Source organism: Maylandia zebra, linkage group LG7, assembly GCF_041146795.1.
Source record: "Maylandia zebra isolate NMK-2024a linkage group LG7, Mzebra_GT3a, whole genome shotgun sequence".
Lineage (NCBI taxonomy): Eukaryota > Metazoa > Chordata > Actinopteri > Cichliformes > Cichlidae > Maylandia > Maylandia zebra.
In genome coordinates this window covers 16495391-16511622 of record NC_135173.1, presented here as the reverse complement: position 1 = coordinate 16511622, position 16232 = coordinate 16495391, and the positions used below count along the sequence as shown (strand labels likewise).

General features: G+C 38.2%; 1 protein-coding gene across 2 annotated transcripts; it reads left to right on the top strand.

The window, feature by feature from the left end:
* Window positions 1-4000: 4000 nt before the first annotated feature.
* Window positions 4001-16176, top strand: LOC101477331 (ubiquitin-conjugating enzyme E2 Q2). 2 transcript variants are annotated; one of them, XM_014409965.3, is made up of 13 exons: window positions 4001-4273; window positions 9002-9106; window positions 9214-9336; window positions 9422-9478; window positions 9575-9727; window positions 10092-10176; window positions 10286-10346; window positions 10443-10533; window positions 10628-10686; window positions 12208-12256; window positions 12333-12428; window positions 12560-12626; window positions 13821-16176. In XM_014409965.3, the coding sequence occupies exons 1-13, from the start codon at window positions 4115-4117 to the stop codon at window positions 13850-13852; spliced, it is 1137 nt and encodes a 378-aa protein (XP_014265451.1). In that variant the 5' UTR covers window positions 4001-4114; the 3' UTR covers window positions 13853-16176. The 2 variants fall into 2 exon arrangements, with proteins under 2 accessions (XP_014265451.1, XP_004567748.1); XM_004567691.5 differs by having other exon boundaries at window positions 4002-4273; window positions 9578-9727.
* Window positions 16177-16232: the final 56 nt, after the last annotated feature.

The following is a 16232-nucleotide window of genomic DNA, read 5'->3' as shown; positions in this document are numbered from 1 at the left end:
GTTTATAGATGTATAGAAGTAAAAGTTCTGAATGTTTAAAAAGCAGCTGTAACTCATATCAATGGAATAACTTGGTTTATATGCACTTATAACTTAGTCCTGCTTCTGAGTTCTGTATTTTAGGTCCTGATCCTTCCTGGCTCACACACGGCATTATGACAGAATGAAAATAGCCAAATGCTCCAAACTGGACAGTGCTTCGTAGTGATAATGGTGATGACCCAAAGCAAACTGCAAGAGTTTCCCAAAGGCAAAGAAATGGGATATTCTCCAGTGACCACGTCAGTCACCCGATCAAAGCTCTTGAGCTTAAATCGGGTGTTTTTCCACTACTAAATACAAGACTGAATGCAGAAACACCCATAAACAAGCAGCAACTGTAAGTGGCTGCAGAGCATCTCACTGGAAATGCTAACATGTCACTATAGCAACTCAGAACGATAATCAGTAGTTTGTATAGATTCTGACTATGAATGTCTGACATCATTGGTGCACACTCCTAATGAGAAGACATGATGTCCTGGGTGATCTCTTTCCATATCTAGACCAGGGAAGCACTTAGATCCTGCACAGGCTGACGTGCAACTCGGTGGACCAAAATGTAAGGTCCCAGAGGTGCTCTATAGGTTTTAACGTAGGGTCCGGTCTATGGTTCAGTTTCTTATTCCTCCAGGAAATGCCTGCAGACTCTCACCACATGAGGCCAAGCATTGTTGTGCATCAGGAGGAACCCAGCACCCACTCCACCAGCATAGTAGTGAATGGCAGCCATAGCACAGTTGGCTAGCCTGTAGAGGTCTGTCCCTCCCTACGTTATTATATGCCTTCAATGTAACAATGTTAAAGGCAGCAAAACATTCTTTTTCACATGCGTCTGTCACATATGCACAGGGTGAACTTGCTCTCATCTGTGAAAAGCGCAGGGTGCCAATGCTGGACCTGTAATTCTATGACAAATTCCAATCTGGTTCCACAGTGCTGAGCCGTGAGCACAGTCCCACTTGAGGATGCCAGGCCCTTGTGAAGTCACTGTCTGATTGCTTGGTCAGAGACACTCACACCAGTGTCCTGCTGCTGGAAGTCATTTTGTAGGGCTCTGGCAGTCCTTATCCTGTCCTTGGTGGCTGATGGGTTACGGACCTTCCACAGCTGTGCCCAGCTCTCCAAGTGTAACTGCTTGTCTACCGGAATCTCCTCCATGCTCTTGAGACTTTGCTGGAAGACAGAACAAACTCCAGTGGCACATATGCCATACTGGAGGAGTGGGACTACCTGTGAAACCTCTGTAGGGTCCAGGTATCGCCTTGTGCTACCAGTAGTGACCCTGACCCTATAGTTAAATGCAAAAGTAGTGAAAAAACAGTCTAGAAATATGAGGAGGAAAAAATGTCACTGGCCTCCACCTGTAAAACCATTCACGTCTTGTCATTTGTCTCACTGATGCCCCTCTAGTGCACCATTGTTATTTTCATTAACACCAAACATTGTTATCATCCAGCATTGGCTATATTAAATGATATCAGCTTATCAGCCAATGAGATAACATTTACAATAAGTAGTGGTTTATCAACGGTGTCACATAAGTTACACTAGCTACATGTTTAAAGACAGTGTGATGATATTCAAGACCTAGAAGACTTTACTAAAATATATTTACTTTCACTGAAGATTTACATGTTTTTTTAGGAAATAAAGGAGGGAATAAATAACGACAAAAACAAAAGAAATAAAAATATATGGGCCAAACTGTTGACACAGTGACTATAGGCTCAAAATTTGTTAATCGGTTCTTTTACTCTGTTTGACACAGGACAGATACAGAAAATCTTTACCACTTCATTTGACAATACGTTTTAAGTATTGGCTTTTGTGCATTTCTATACTTTGTTTTGTCATATTGTTGTTATTTTATTTAACTATTCTACATTAAACTATGTAGTCGTCTTTTCTCTTATATTATCTTATCTTGTAGAAGCCAGGCAACACTCATAAGACCACAGGCTTGAGTATGTCAATTAGTTTGTGGTCTTTTCATGATTCACAGTTTTGCTTTGCGTGACAGTTAATATGTGCTGTTGTGCCACAAACATTCACAATTCCCAAACAGCTGATGTAGCTACATGTCTGACTGGTATTATACACTGACTAATTATACATCTGATTGATAAATAGTATCAATACATGTATATGCATATCAGGACAAAATTATTACCCCCCATGAAATTTAAAGTTTTTGTCGAAATTGGCCTGTGCTTTTTTTAATAGCGCAAGAGACTGTCAACATAGCACTTCCTGAACATACTATTTTTCATTAGACTGCACAAATTATTTCTGTTTGAACACAATAACAGTATTAATTCAGAAAAACAAAATTGACCAGGGTCAATATTATTATTCTCCTGAGAAACTGACCGTTTTATTTAGCCATGGTACAAACCACTGCTGTACGATGATGTGTTTTAACTTTGTGATGCTCAAAACTTGAAAGATTTAGATAAATTTAGATAAACGAAAGTAAAACTGGTGAAACATGTGTCTAAAGGCCCCAAACCAACTGCTAAGATTCTAGTAAATACTTTAGCTGAGCCTGCAATTGTAATTCAGTTCAATTCAATTTTATTTATACAGCACCAAATCAGAACATCAGTCACCTCAAGGTGCTTTATATTGTAAAGTAGACCCTACAATAATACATACACAGAAAAACCCAACAGTCAAACGATCCCCTGTGAGCAAGCACTTTGGCGATAGTGGGAAGGAAAAACTCCCTTTTAACAGGAAGAAACCTCCAGCAGTACCAGGCTCAGGGAGGGGCAGCCATCTGCTGCCACTAGTTGGGATATGAGAAGGAAGACAATTGTAGTCTTAAAGAAGAAAATAACTAAATCAATGCTCAGGAATAGACCCCAAGGTTTCAGACCAAGAAAAACTCTGCTTTTGCAAAACAGACACCTTCATGCTAGACTGGAGTATTCCCAGGACAACCTGGAGAAAGATTATACTGGCAGTGTGCCTAAAACTAGAGCTCTTTGGCCAAAGAAATGTTGCTTATGTTTACAGAATAAAGTGAGAGGCCTACAACCCAAAGAACATCATCCCCAGGGTAAACACGGTGGTGGGAGTATTATACTATGGGGAGACTTCAGTGCATCAAGAACTGGAAATCTTATCAAAGCAGAAGCAATAATTAAGAAAGAATGGTGTGTGAAGATTTTTATTTTAAAAAACCTCAAACAGGAAAATTGTGTCTGTGTCATCACTTTACCTTCCAACACAACAACGACCTTGAGCATAGGTCGCTCCTGGTGAAGAACTACCTACAGAAGACCAAAGTGAACGTTGCTGACTGGCCCACACAAAGCCCTGAATTGTATCCCACTGAAAATCTGTGGGGTGAACTGAAGACCAGAGTCCCTGCCAGACAGAAGACCATCACATCTGAAGGAGCTTGAGAGATTTGCCAAAAAAGAATTGATTGCTCAAGATTTGCTTGTGGGACTTGGTGAAAACTACAACAACTGACTCTAGGCTGTTATCCAGCAAAAAGGATACACAACTGACTGTTGGCAATAGGGAAGCTAATAATTTTGACCATGGTAGTTTCGTTTTTTCCTAAATAATTTTATTTCTATGTGTGAAGTAGTAACCATCCAAAATAAAACTAGGTTGTCCGTGTTTAAGATTCTTTGCTTTGTTTAACAGCATATAGGAAATACTCTTTTTTTAAAAACAAAAACAACAACAACAAAACAAAACAAAAAACAAAAAAACAAGGGGATGGGGGGCACTAATTATCTTGTATAACACTGAACCTTTTCATGCTGTTAAATGGTTCGTTTAAGCAAAAGTCACAACTATGACTCCATCTGTAGTGGTGCGAAAATAAATATAAAATAATGTAAATATATTTATGTACGTATGTGGTGTCACAGCTGTCAAAACGCTGCTAAGAGTCTATGTGCGCTACACAGGTTTATATAAAGCTAACTCTCCAGCCCTTTGTTGTTGTTCTCACGCTAATATGCGAGATCCGTACAGCCGATTCGACTGCGCGGTCGCATTCCGCCCCGACTTCCCCTCTGCCAGCGGCCTGGTGGTTTGAGATGAGTAGAAGATGTCGGTTTCGGGTCTGAAGGCCGAACTGAAGTTTTTGGAGTCAATCTTTGACCCAAACCACGAACGATTCAGAATAATAGACTGGAAACCCGATGAACTCAGTTGCCAATTCAACGTAACAGGGGAGAAGCTGCTGATCATCCACTGCAACATCACGGTGAGTCCAGGCCAGCTCTGCGCACAAGCTAACCCAGCGTCTGACTATCGACTGAAACCAAATCGGTCCGCGGAAGGCACCGTGTTTACAAATTAACTACGAATAAAGTCTTCGCTTTCATTTATAAACTGTGTCAGGCCATTAAAATCCGAGTAACCCCGTGGATTAAAGTGGACGACACACGAACAGTGTTATGTTCACTTTGAAAAATTATACAATAAAACGTCGATTAGTAACGACGCTGCGGTTGCTTTTGCTAGCTTGTTAACTGAAACTAACATTAATGCTAGCTTGTTTTTGTTTGCCAAATTAACTGCGTTACTGTTGAAAGTAGTACAACGGCTAACTTTATCACTTATGGCCTATATCTAGTTCAATTTAAACTTAATTTAGTTCGGTCATACGAGGGCTTTCACTACACCCCAGCTGCTTTCAAGCAGTATTTTACTGTGTACGTGTGTTTTTTAAACAGACATAGCGTCGAGGTCCCGTACATGGCTTTAATTGACGTGAAATAGAAGCGGTTTAATGGAATGCTGTTCGGTCGTCCTTTCTGCCTTTTTCAGTAAGTAGACTGATCCCTCTGACGAACTTACTGGCATACATTAAAGCGGTTACGTTAGTGTCTTCTTTATCTCGACACTAAAACCTGACGAAAGCGACGCAATGTACATGTGAAATGTACGTGACAATATTGCTTTTTTGACCAGCTGTTAACGTCAGCGGAACTGTATATTTTTTAGTAACGCAGCCCTCCCCACCACCAAAAAGAAACGAAACAGGGGCCTAGTATTTATACGCGTTTCACAGCCCGCTCCAATACATTAGCGATTAAAATCAAATTCAAACTTGCGCAAAGCAGACATTCCCAGCCATCACAAAATGTGGATGAAGGTAGGTGTAATCTATTAACAACTGAGGTTCTTTCTTTTCGCTTGGCACTTGTTTTGCTTGGTTCAGGTAAGCAGATGATGAATCTTCCTGACAACCTGACCACATCCTCCTCCTCTCAGCAAAAGCATGCACACACAGAGTTACACTTATGCGCATTTTGAGGACGCGCGAGTGCTTGTTGAAACGTTCCGAATACCCTGCCATATTGAGATTAAACCTCACTGTCTGTGTCCTTTTGAGTCAGCTCATGCTAAAGGAAAACTAGATTACACTCAGGTATATTGCATTCTTCCTGTTCAGAGGGGTAGCTGTGAGTTAAATGTGGCCCCATGCTGTGAACATGGTCATGTTGGATATCATTGGGTATGATTTGAAGCAGATTGCCACGAAGACATCAGAGCTACAGAGTGATTTTTTTTTTATTTTAAATTTATTTATTTTTACATAGCTAGGATTATGCCAAAGCCCATTAGGTTTACTGCATTGATCATGTTGTGCACAAACAGTAATGTCACTACAAACTGGTCAGCATTTATACCAGTGCTTCATTCTTCTCCTGAACTGCATTCTTCTCTGCTCAGACAGAAACCTCCACATTAGTGCTGGTTTAGGAGTAGAAGAAATCAAAACTGGAGGCATCTCCCTCTCTATAATTTGTGAATCACTGAGCTCCTATACTGCTATATCATTGAAAAGGTGGTGCAAGTTGTCACAGCCATACATTCATGTCTACCAGCTTTGCCACCAATGTAGATGTACAAGCAGCCTAAATGACCAAGCATGGCTTGAGGCACCACTGTTTGCAACGGTGACAATACAAATTATAATTGCCCCTTTAGACTGCAGTCTAGGGCCCAGTTTTCACCACTTAAGTTTGCTTCAGAAAGATGAGACTTTGAAGGAAAATAACATAAAACTGTTTCCTTTGCATCCTCCTTCTATGCAAGCATTGATGCAGAGGTTTTGTCTGAGTGGTGACCTCCATCAATCAGGAGAAGATTTCTAGTCTGATGTACTGCAATGACATCACAGTAGGTGCACACGGCTACCAATGTGGTGAGCACAAATAAAGCTTAAGGCTACGTAAGCAGCACATTCACAGTGTTATGCTAGCATCTAAGTTGGCAGACAGCCACAAAATATCTGATTAAAATAGTTGGAAAAACTGGCACGGCTGATACTTAAAAGATATTTAAACCAAGTCTTCCAAGGATTAGAAAAGCAAAGAGACATTTAATTCAAATCACGACAACAGTCACCTCAAGGGACTGTATATTTTAAGGTAGACCCTACAATAATACATACACCGAGAAACCCAACGTATGACTTCCTATGAGAAAGTGTTTGGCGACAGTGGGAAGGAAAAAGTTTGTTTTAACAGGAAGAAACCTCCAGCTGAACCAGGTTCAGGGAGGGGTGGCCATTTTCCACAAATGGTTGGTATGAAGGGAGGAAGACGGGTCAAAGCATAAACCAAATGTTCTGTCTCGTGAAACATAGGAGAGCACCCACTGATGCTGTTATTCTCGCTGGTATTATTTAAAGACAAGTGCACATTATTTACCATGTACACGTAGAGCCGTCATGTGAACGTAACAGATTTAGACAAATAGACTTCACTTTTCAGACCCAAATCAGATGCCTGGATCATCTTTTGTACTGTCTGTAGTTCCAGCCCTCTCCTGTTGTCATGAGTTTTGGGTTGCGACTGGGAGAACAAGGTCACAAATAAAAGGGGTTGATCGGTTTCCATCATATGGTGGCTGAGCTCAGTGTTATAGACTGGGTAAGACAGTCAGATATCCAGTGGGAGCACAGAGTAGAGTCCCTCTTGCTTCACTTTTAAAGGAGCTAACTGAGATGGTTCTGTTATCTGGCCAGAATACCTCCTTAACACCTACCTTTGGAGGTTTTCTGGGCACTGGCCACTAGGAGGAGACCCTGGGTCAAAACCAGAACACTCAGGTTATTTATCCCTGGGTACTGGGATGGAGTGGGTGTCCTCAAGGAGTAACTGGAGTAAAAAGATGTTTGAAATATAATGTTAAGGGTTACAGCTTCTGTGACCTGACCTTAGATAAGCTTGAAATTAGATGGATGAAATTATAGATGGCTTTATCCTAGACAGTCACACATACGGGTACACTTGACTGTTGGAGTTGTAGGCAATGATTTAAGATAAGATAAGATAGAACTTTATTAATCCCTCGGGTGGGTTCCTCTGGGAAATTTATAGGAAGTAGGAAGTGTCTTACAAACACAAAGGTGTTTTTTCTAGACTTCTCTGCAAAAAGTCTTTTATTTTCCACTTGTTTCAGCAGTCTTTTTCCAAAAATTCCTTGCCATTGTACTCTGTCCTTGATAAATTGTTTAAATACCTGCAGAGACTGACCCTCTAGCTCGCCCATTATGTACCACACACTCCAGCTTTCAAAAAGGGGGCCACTGTGTGCAAGTATAAAATAAACTTTACAGCATTTTTCTTGAATGAGAGTCAGAGTTCAGTTAGACAGAAGAATAAATGTTAAAATGTGTAACAACAGCCCAAATCTCATGACACTTAGTTATCGAAGGCGTAAAATAGAAGCAGGAACTCGGAAATTGATGACATTTTGTGTAAAAGATCAGTTTATCAGCTGAACTCTAGTATGGAGATTAGTAAGAAGTTGAAAGGCACATATTATTGAGTTACACTAACACTGCACTGTGCTGATAATAAAGGCATCGTAATTACCAGTTCACCAGTTTCTGACTTGTAAAGAGCATTCACGTCAGCATCCAAGTCATGGTTACAATTAGATGCCCAGTTTACACAGTGTAGTTTACATTGTGGCACCGTGTGTTTAACTCCTCCCCACAGTGGATGAGAGATCTTATGCCAGGTTTGATTGGAGGTTGTAAATACTGTAATATTTTTCATCTGTGGCGCATGCATGTATCAGGCACTCAGTCAGATCCTATTTTAAACACGAGTTTGGCTTTTTGGTCATCACCATCTTTGTTGTTTGAAAGCAGGCATTATGATTGAGGGATGTTTCTGACTCAGTTAATCAGCATGATTACTCAGACTCTGGAAAACCAGCAGATTTATTAACCTTTAAAACGAGAAGAAAAATTGGTCTTGAACTTTAACTAAAACTACCAATCGAGACAAACTTCTTTTTTTTTTTTCTTTTTTTTCTTTTTTTTAAATTGGGATCTTGAATCAGTTGAAAAGTAGGGAAGTTTTCTCAGACTTCAGTGCAGTCATTTTAACATGAATACTGCACAGTCATTACTGCATATTTTATACAGCATGTTTTCTCTCAACATCTTTCTTAACTTTCTGAAAAACCTAATCAAAAATAAAACATCTCTTATTAATATATACACGGTTCTCTCTTCTTCTGTGTGCAGTATTTTCTTCTCTTGGGCTTTACAAACTTTACATAGTACTACCATATGTGTCTAAATGCTTGTTTGAATACGTTTGCTGCTAGGCACAGCAGTTGAAAACTGGATTTTTACTCATGACTTCAAAAGCTGTATTAAGACCTAATTGAAATGTCAAAGGAGCACTTAACCACTTCTCTCTCGTGCTAGAGTTGCTTTCGCTCTTCAGCTTGTAGGAGGCTAATTTTGTGCAGTGGGTGGCTGTGTGGGCTAAGGCTTTTGGTTTGAAGTCACTTGTAACTCTGAAACGAACTTTATTACCCTTTATGTTAATCAGATTTCTAACCCAGGGTGACATTTTTGTTTCTTAAAAGCAGTGGTTTTCTCTGTACAATTCAAGTGCATTCTGTTGACTGTAAAGCCATCAGCACTTGAGCATGATTCTTATTGCTGCTGTTGCAGGAATCCTATCCCTCAACGCCACCAATATGGTTTGTCGACTCTGATGATCCCAGTCTGGCTGAAGTGTTGGAGCGCCTAGAAGATGTGAGGAAAGGCAGCACATTGGTAAGATGGTTAATATGGCTCTTGCTCCACATAGGATGCTTTGCTACATTAGGAAAATGTAATTTAATATTATTATTGACAGTTGATCTTCTCGATGTTTCTTATAGCTTCTACAGCAGTTGAAGCGCCTTATTTGTGATCTCTGTCGTCTTTACAACCTGCCACAACATCCAGATGTAGAAATGCTGGACCAGCCTCTACCAGCTGGCCCGATCACCCAAGACAGAAAAGTAAGCTCAGTAAATAAGAGTAAAGCTCAAGAGTCTTTCGTTGACCTTAGCTACTCACTGTTTTTCAATTTCCAACCTTTCACAGCACGGGTTATCAGGTGACGTGACATCTGAAGAGGAAGAAGAAGACGAAATGGGAGAGGTATCCAAATATGATCCATTGATTGATCGTCAATTTGTTTAATATCTTTGGGGGTTTTTTTTTCTCTTTTCTGAACAAATGTATGTGTTCTGCCAGCAGGATATTGATCTGGACCAAGACCTGGACCATTACGAAATGAAAGAAGAGGAGCCGGTGGATGGAAAAAAGTCAGAAGATGAAGGGATAGAAAAAGAAAATCTGGCTATCTTGGAGAAAATCCGTAAAAATCAGAGACAAGATCACTTGAATGTAAGATTTCCATCTGTCACATTTTTAATCAAACCTTAATCTCAGTTAATATTTTTGGCTTTTGGAGATTATGAATGCACAATCACGATGAGATAATTAGTCTTTTGTATGAATTTCTACTAGAAAATAATTTTAATTATGATTTGTTTATTTTTTTCGGCGCGGTATAATTGACAGACTCATTGAGTCTGTCAATTATAAAGGGAAGAAGTTGTACATTCTCATGCAACCTACCAGTTTAACAGCAACCTCCAACACTCAGTGCAAAAATGCAGCAGTCCAAGAAAATTGTGCAAAATCTGAAAACCTCTGGTATGCTTCCTGTTTGTCCAGTTGTTTAACCGTCAGTTGTTTTATGTTGCAGGGTGCAGTCTCTGGCTCAGTGCAAGCCTCAGACCGCCTAATGAAGGAACTCAGGGAGATCTACAGGTCACAGAGTTACAAGACAGGTGAATACAAGGAACCATTACTCAATGCTTGTGGCTTGCATTGTATTTAATGTTTTTTTTCCAGAAGCTTTAAGTGAAGCTCTTTGTGCGTTTGTGACTCATTTCACAGGTATTTATTCAGTCGAACTAGTCAATGACAGCCTTTATGAATGGCATGTGAAGTTAAGGACGTAAGTTCTTATTCTGAGTGTATTTTTATTCTATTTATATTTCCAACTTTGAAAATTATGCTTTTATTTGACCTTTTCTGTTGCTGTTTGTTACAGGGTAGACCCAGATAGTCCATTACATAGTGACTTGCAGGTCTTAAAAGAAAAGGAAGGAGTGGATTACATTTTGCTCAATTTCTCTTATAAAGTGAGTCCTATGGAAGTAATTGTCAACAGATTTATTTTATTTTTTTTGTAGTATAGGGCTGTCTTAAGGCAGTTTTTCTTCTTCTCTACAACAGGATAATTTTCCCTTTGACCCACCTTTTGTACGGGTTGTCTCGCCTGTGCTCTCTGGAGGGTGAGTGTGCAGTAGTGTTCCCAGCCCAAATTACATACATCATATGCATCTTATGAATGTTACTGCCCAGAATATGCTTTATGATTTGCTTGACAACTTCAAATGGTTTCTTCTGTTATTAAAAAATAACACCCCACTGTTTAGACTAAACAAATATGTAAATTCCTGCTGTATTGCAGCCTTAAGATTGTTTAAGCCATTTTATAGGTGGTGTTTAAAGAAATAACTTAAAAAAAACGAATAATAATAATACATTTTATTTATCGTGCCTTTAAAGACGCTCAAGGTCACTTTACATTAGTACAAAAAACCCATAAAACATAAGGTAAATGAAAAATAAAGTATAAAAGCTAAACAAGGTACAAATGGACTATGACGGAATCATGATGAAGGGTATGAAATTTTGAATAGATGGGTTTTAAGACGCGATTTAAAAGTGGAGAGAGAGTTTGGAATGCACTTCTACCACATCTCCGAACTGTGAAGTCTCTGGGCAAAACAACTAAAGGGTCTGAGTCCCATGAAAGTCAGGCGAGCAGGTGGAACAGACAGAAGGGAAACTGAAGAAGAGCAAGGTGTACTAGGGGGTGAGTACGTATGGAAAGGATCAAATAAATATGGGGGAGCAAGGTTAAGAAGCGCTTTGAAAGTAAGAAGCAGGATCTTGAAATGGACACGGAGGTGAACTGGAAACCAACGGAGCGGTTTAAGAACAGGTGTTCTATGTTCAGTAGATCTAATTCAGAATATAATACGAGCGGCTTTGTTTTGAACTAACTGCAATTTATGGAGAGATTTGAGGTGGACCACAGAGAAGAGAATTACAAAAATCTAAACGAGATGTGACAAGAGCATTGACAAGTATGGCGTGGAGTGAGTGAAGGCAGTTAATATTACAAAGATGAAAATGGGAAGACCGAACTTAAACAGGATAAAACAAAGGAAGTCGGAAATAAAAAAATTTAAAACAAAAGTTGAATTACAGGTGCTTAATAAGGAGTTTGATGATATAATATATATATAATACTCTAAAGAGTTAAGTAAAAATAAAAAAGTGTGTGTCAAGTGGTTCAATAAAGCAAATGTTACATGAAATTAAGTGGCTTAGGATTTTTTTTTTCATTTATTTATTTTTTTAAAAGATACAGTGGCTTATGTTGCATTGTGCTCGGTACAGGGTAGAAATAACCTATTATCATAGAACAGGAGATCCTCTGCTAGAGAAGTCCTGTTGTAAATACGTATGGTATGACTTGTGAAGATTCACTGTATCTATGCTTATGGCAGTAGAGGTGAAGCAGTTAAAATTTAATTTAAAAGGAATTATAAAGCACACGCCATTGCCATACATCACTGTGCTATACTTACTTTCAAGGCTTCTGATAATTTTAGCAAATTTAAGAAAGAAAATTCTGGAGAGCAAGAAAAATACTTTTTTTTTTTTTTTTTTTTTGAAAAGATTAATACTCTCACTCAATGACACATTTGTGAATCTTTTTTTTTTTTTTTTTTTTTTCTCAGTTATGTTTTAGGGGGAGGAGCATTGTGCATGGAACTTCTCACAAAACAGGTATGCAAATGGGATAAATAAAATAATAATTATGACTAACAACAGGAACTGATTCATTTCTATTTGCGTTTGTTAGGGCTGGAGCAGTGCCTATTCCATAGAATCTGTCATTATGCAGATAAATGCAACTCTGGTTAAAGGAAAAGCCAGGGTGCAGTTTGGAGCCAATAAGGTAACACATATCATGAACTGGTGTGATGTTTGCTTTTGTTTTCAAATGAACTTTGTTTCAGTAATGAAAACAAGTAAAATAAATGGATCATCCTGCTTCTGCGTATTGACATGTTGCCTTTTGTCTTTCAGAACCAGTACAATCTTGCCAGAGCACAACAGTCATACAAATCCCTGGTTCAGATTCATGAAAAGAATGGTAAGGAAAGAGTTATGAATTACTGACACTCAATAAACACACAATGGGAACATCATGATCCTTAGCTAATGGTCCCCATTCACTGATGCATGTATACAGTCTACTTTCATATAAATGTAAACATGAGCAAGCTTTTCTTACTGGGAAATTAAAATTTATAGGCAAAAGTGTTTAAAAAAAAAAAAAATTAACCTTTTTACAAACAAAATCCATACTAGTCCCACTGTTTTTTTCACACAAATTACAATTTGAGTATTATGTTTTTACTAATGGTATTTCCATTAGCTTTAAGCATACTTCCACATATGTAAAATACCACTGCATTTTTGTACTGTACTTCCTTAAAGGTTATAAGTGCACGTTTCATTTGCATGTATATACACACACCCTGTTTCTCTTGGTTTAAAATGGCCTTTTTTTGGGTACTGCAGTCATTTGTGGGTCATCGATGTGACGTAGTATTTGGTATTCATGCATGAACGCATTTATGTATGAATGTTTTATAAATTTGTGTCTCTGAATCATATTTTGTGCCTAAATTTCTGTATAAAACAATTTATTCAGTTCATGACAAAAGCTGAGTCTCTCAAATATTTTAAGTAAAACTATTAAATAATAAAAGCTATTAGATAAGAAAGATCTGAGATTGCACTCCTTACTTTCACAACTATTACCAGTTTAAATAGGGTTTTACTTGGACACCAATGTTGACCTTTGTTTTTGGTAGCAATAGTATAAACATATCACTTTTTTATGACATACACTGGTCATACCACCTGCCATGAAAAGTGTACCAGCCTAGATATATTTTATTTTAAATATTTTACCATTTAAAGAGATGGTCTTCTGTTCATTTAAACGAACAGTTGGACCATGTGACATTTACAGGTTTTAGATAACTTTTAAAAATTCATATTTGAAGGCACTACAAATGTATTCAAACTAAGTTTTATAAAATAAACGAATTCATTTAACAGAAATGATGCGCTGGTGCACAGAAATAGGTCACATCAATGACCCACATGCAGGATGAACTGTGCACTCTTCTTTCACCACATCTGTGTTACAGTTCTAGTTGTTTGAAACTGCATTTATATCAGGCTTTTGTGTGTTCGTGTACAATATGCACTGTCAATGAATTCCACTTTAACAAGGCTTCTTTAAATAACTGCGTTTGTCTTTCTGTTCCTTCAGGTTGGTACACACCACCTAAAGAGGATGGATAAGGAGCTTCTACCACTATGCACCGGGAACATGTCTTTGAGTCGTCTTGCTTTCTTTGGAATATTTTCCCTCTCTGACTTACTGGGAATATATCATCGTTCTCACAGAAACCATCTCGTGGCTCATTTGACAAGTATTCCCGTCACCTCGCTCCAGGAAAGACTTTATTCCGGTCTCACTTTGCTTCTCCCCCTCAGTGTTTTAGTGAGGAGGATTATGTGAGGTTATCACTAGTTCTGTTTTCTAAATATGCTCATTTGTCTTTTGAAAACAAACAAAAAAAAACAAACAAAAAAAAATTTTTCTCCCTTGAAATTTGGGGAAATGCTTTTTCTTCAGCTGCTTTGACAAAGCGGGCTTCACAGTCCATTACCCCTCATTTAGTGGGAATTTTAAAGGAAGATTGATACAGAAGCAGAACCTCCTCACAACTGCTTTTTTTTTTTTTTTTTTTTCTTTCTTCCTTTCTTTTTTTCTCTTTTTTGGAAATTAACTGGTACATAGATGCAAACATTGTTCTAGAAATATTATTTGGCATTTTTTTTTTAAATTATTTGGGTATCCTAGACAACAAATGATACGATTCCATATTTTGTAAGCTTATCTTAAATTTGAGATTACCTACTCACTGTTTTTTGTTTTGTTTTGTTTGTTTTTTTTGGTTTTTTTTGGCACTTGCTTTTTATAATGTGTGAAGAACATCGGGTCAAGCAGAAACAAAATGCTGCAGTGTTGTGAACAAGTCAACTTGCAGTTAATTAGAAAATAAGGCCGATAGGTATGAAATAAATCAGAATTTTCATATTGTACATCTTATAGTGAGAGGATACATAAGATTGGAAGTTCTAACCCCTCTTGGGTCCTCTTGCCTTATTTATGTCAAAGGCTGCAAGTGCTTTTTTTTTTTTTTTTTTTTTTTTTTTTTTTTTTAAATAGCTGTAGAGGTTGATGGCTAGTTGGATGCTGACGATGAAGCCATCTGTGTGTAAAGTTAACAGCACGTTGTACAGAAGCCCACTATTCAGCCGCTGATCTAAAAAGCTGGGTTTGATTTGATTGCAGTCATTTCATCCAGCATATCTGCTGGAGTGGACTTTATTGAGGAAATAAATTAAGGTTTTTTTGGATGTTCCTCTGTTCATTTTTTTTTTTTTTTTTTTTTTTAATTTAATTTTAAAGCAAACTTGTCATATCATCCTCGCATAAATTTGTTGTAGTGTTTTGTTTGTTTGTTTTTGTTTTGTTTTTCGTTCCCCTCCCTGCCCATTTAAAGTTTGCCGCCCTGTCACTCGACATGACTTGGAGCTAAATGTCCATTATCTGTAGGGCTTCCTCTGCCATTACAATATAGCACAGGTGTGTTTCAGTGTTGCTTGTGGAAAAGGATGATTTAGTAGTGTGATTATAAAACTGTACATTCGAACTTTGACCTTGAAATATCCTGTAGTACACACAGAGTGCTGCTGTTCCCCAAATTACAGGACACACGTTGTATCTATCAATCTGTTGGCTCTTTTGCAGTTTATTTGCTAACACTGTCTGCAAAAGTACATTTGAATGGCAACTCAGGTAACAAACAATACTTAGGAGGGGGATCGGTACATGTCCATGTTGAGCTGCGGGTGACTTTCTGGGTTTAATTAGTGCACAGTTTCAGTAATGTTTTGACATACTTGCCCACTGATGAACTGAACTTTAAAACACAGGTCGCATGACTTTGTAATAAAGCAATTTACATAGCGAGTGCTGGATTGCAAGGAGCATGTTGACCAGTCTGTGTAATTGCTCTCACTGATTTTTTTTTTTTTTTTTTTTTTTTCACCCCCACCCCCCTTCTCCCCAGAGAGGTGTCATATCGTGAATAATTTCTGATCAGAATTTCTTTTGTTCTCAGCACACTGCTTACATCAGACCTGTGACAACAGGATGTATCTGAGGGTGGAGGTTATTAATATCTTTTATCAAGACACTTTCACCAATGATGGGGACCCGTGTGGTCAGGTGTAGAGAGGAGGTGCACATTAAACCCTCTGTTACAGACCCTTTATCCACATGTGTGACTGCCTCCCTTCAAAATGCAAAAGCTTGGGTCACAGCAGATACTGAGACGATTCAAGTTTGACGGTCATGCAATGGTAATTGGGCGCTTCTCTAACTGGACTGTGTATCATTTATCTCAATTCATTTTCTGGCACCAACAAGTCTGACACTCTTGGCTCATTTTGGGTTTCTTGTTTTTGGTTTTTTTTCCATTTGAAGAAATTTTGACCATGTACAGTAATTTGTAAACTTGCATCAAGTTTATGAATAAAGAATTTTAAGATTATCACTGGTATTCGTGTGTAGCATTGGAGTTGTAAAGTTTTTCAATTGTTTTAATTT

Bases quoted from the DNA above. Each gene is read 5' to 3' on its own strand.
- LOC101477331 (XM_014409965.3), top strand. From the start codon at position 4,115: ATGTCGGTTTCGGGTCTGAAGGCCGAACTGAAGTTTTTGGAGTCAATC. The intron at 9,479-9,574 runs GTATCCAAATAT...GTGTTCTGCCAG, and splicing joins AAGAAGACGAAATGGGAGAG to CAGGATATTGATCTGGACCA. The intron at 10,347-10,442 runs GTAAGTTCTTAT...TGTTTGTTACAG, and splicing joins TGGCATGTGAAGTTAAGGAC to GGTAGACCCAGATAGTCCAT.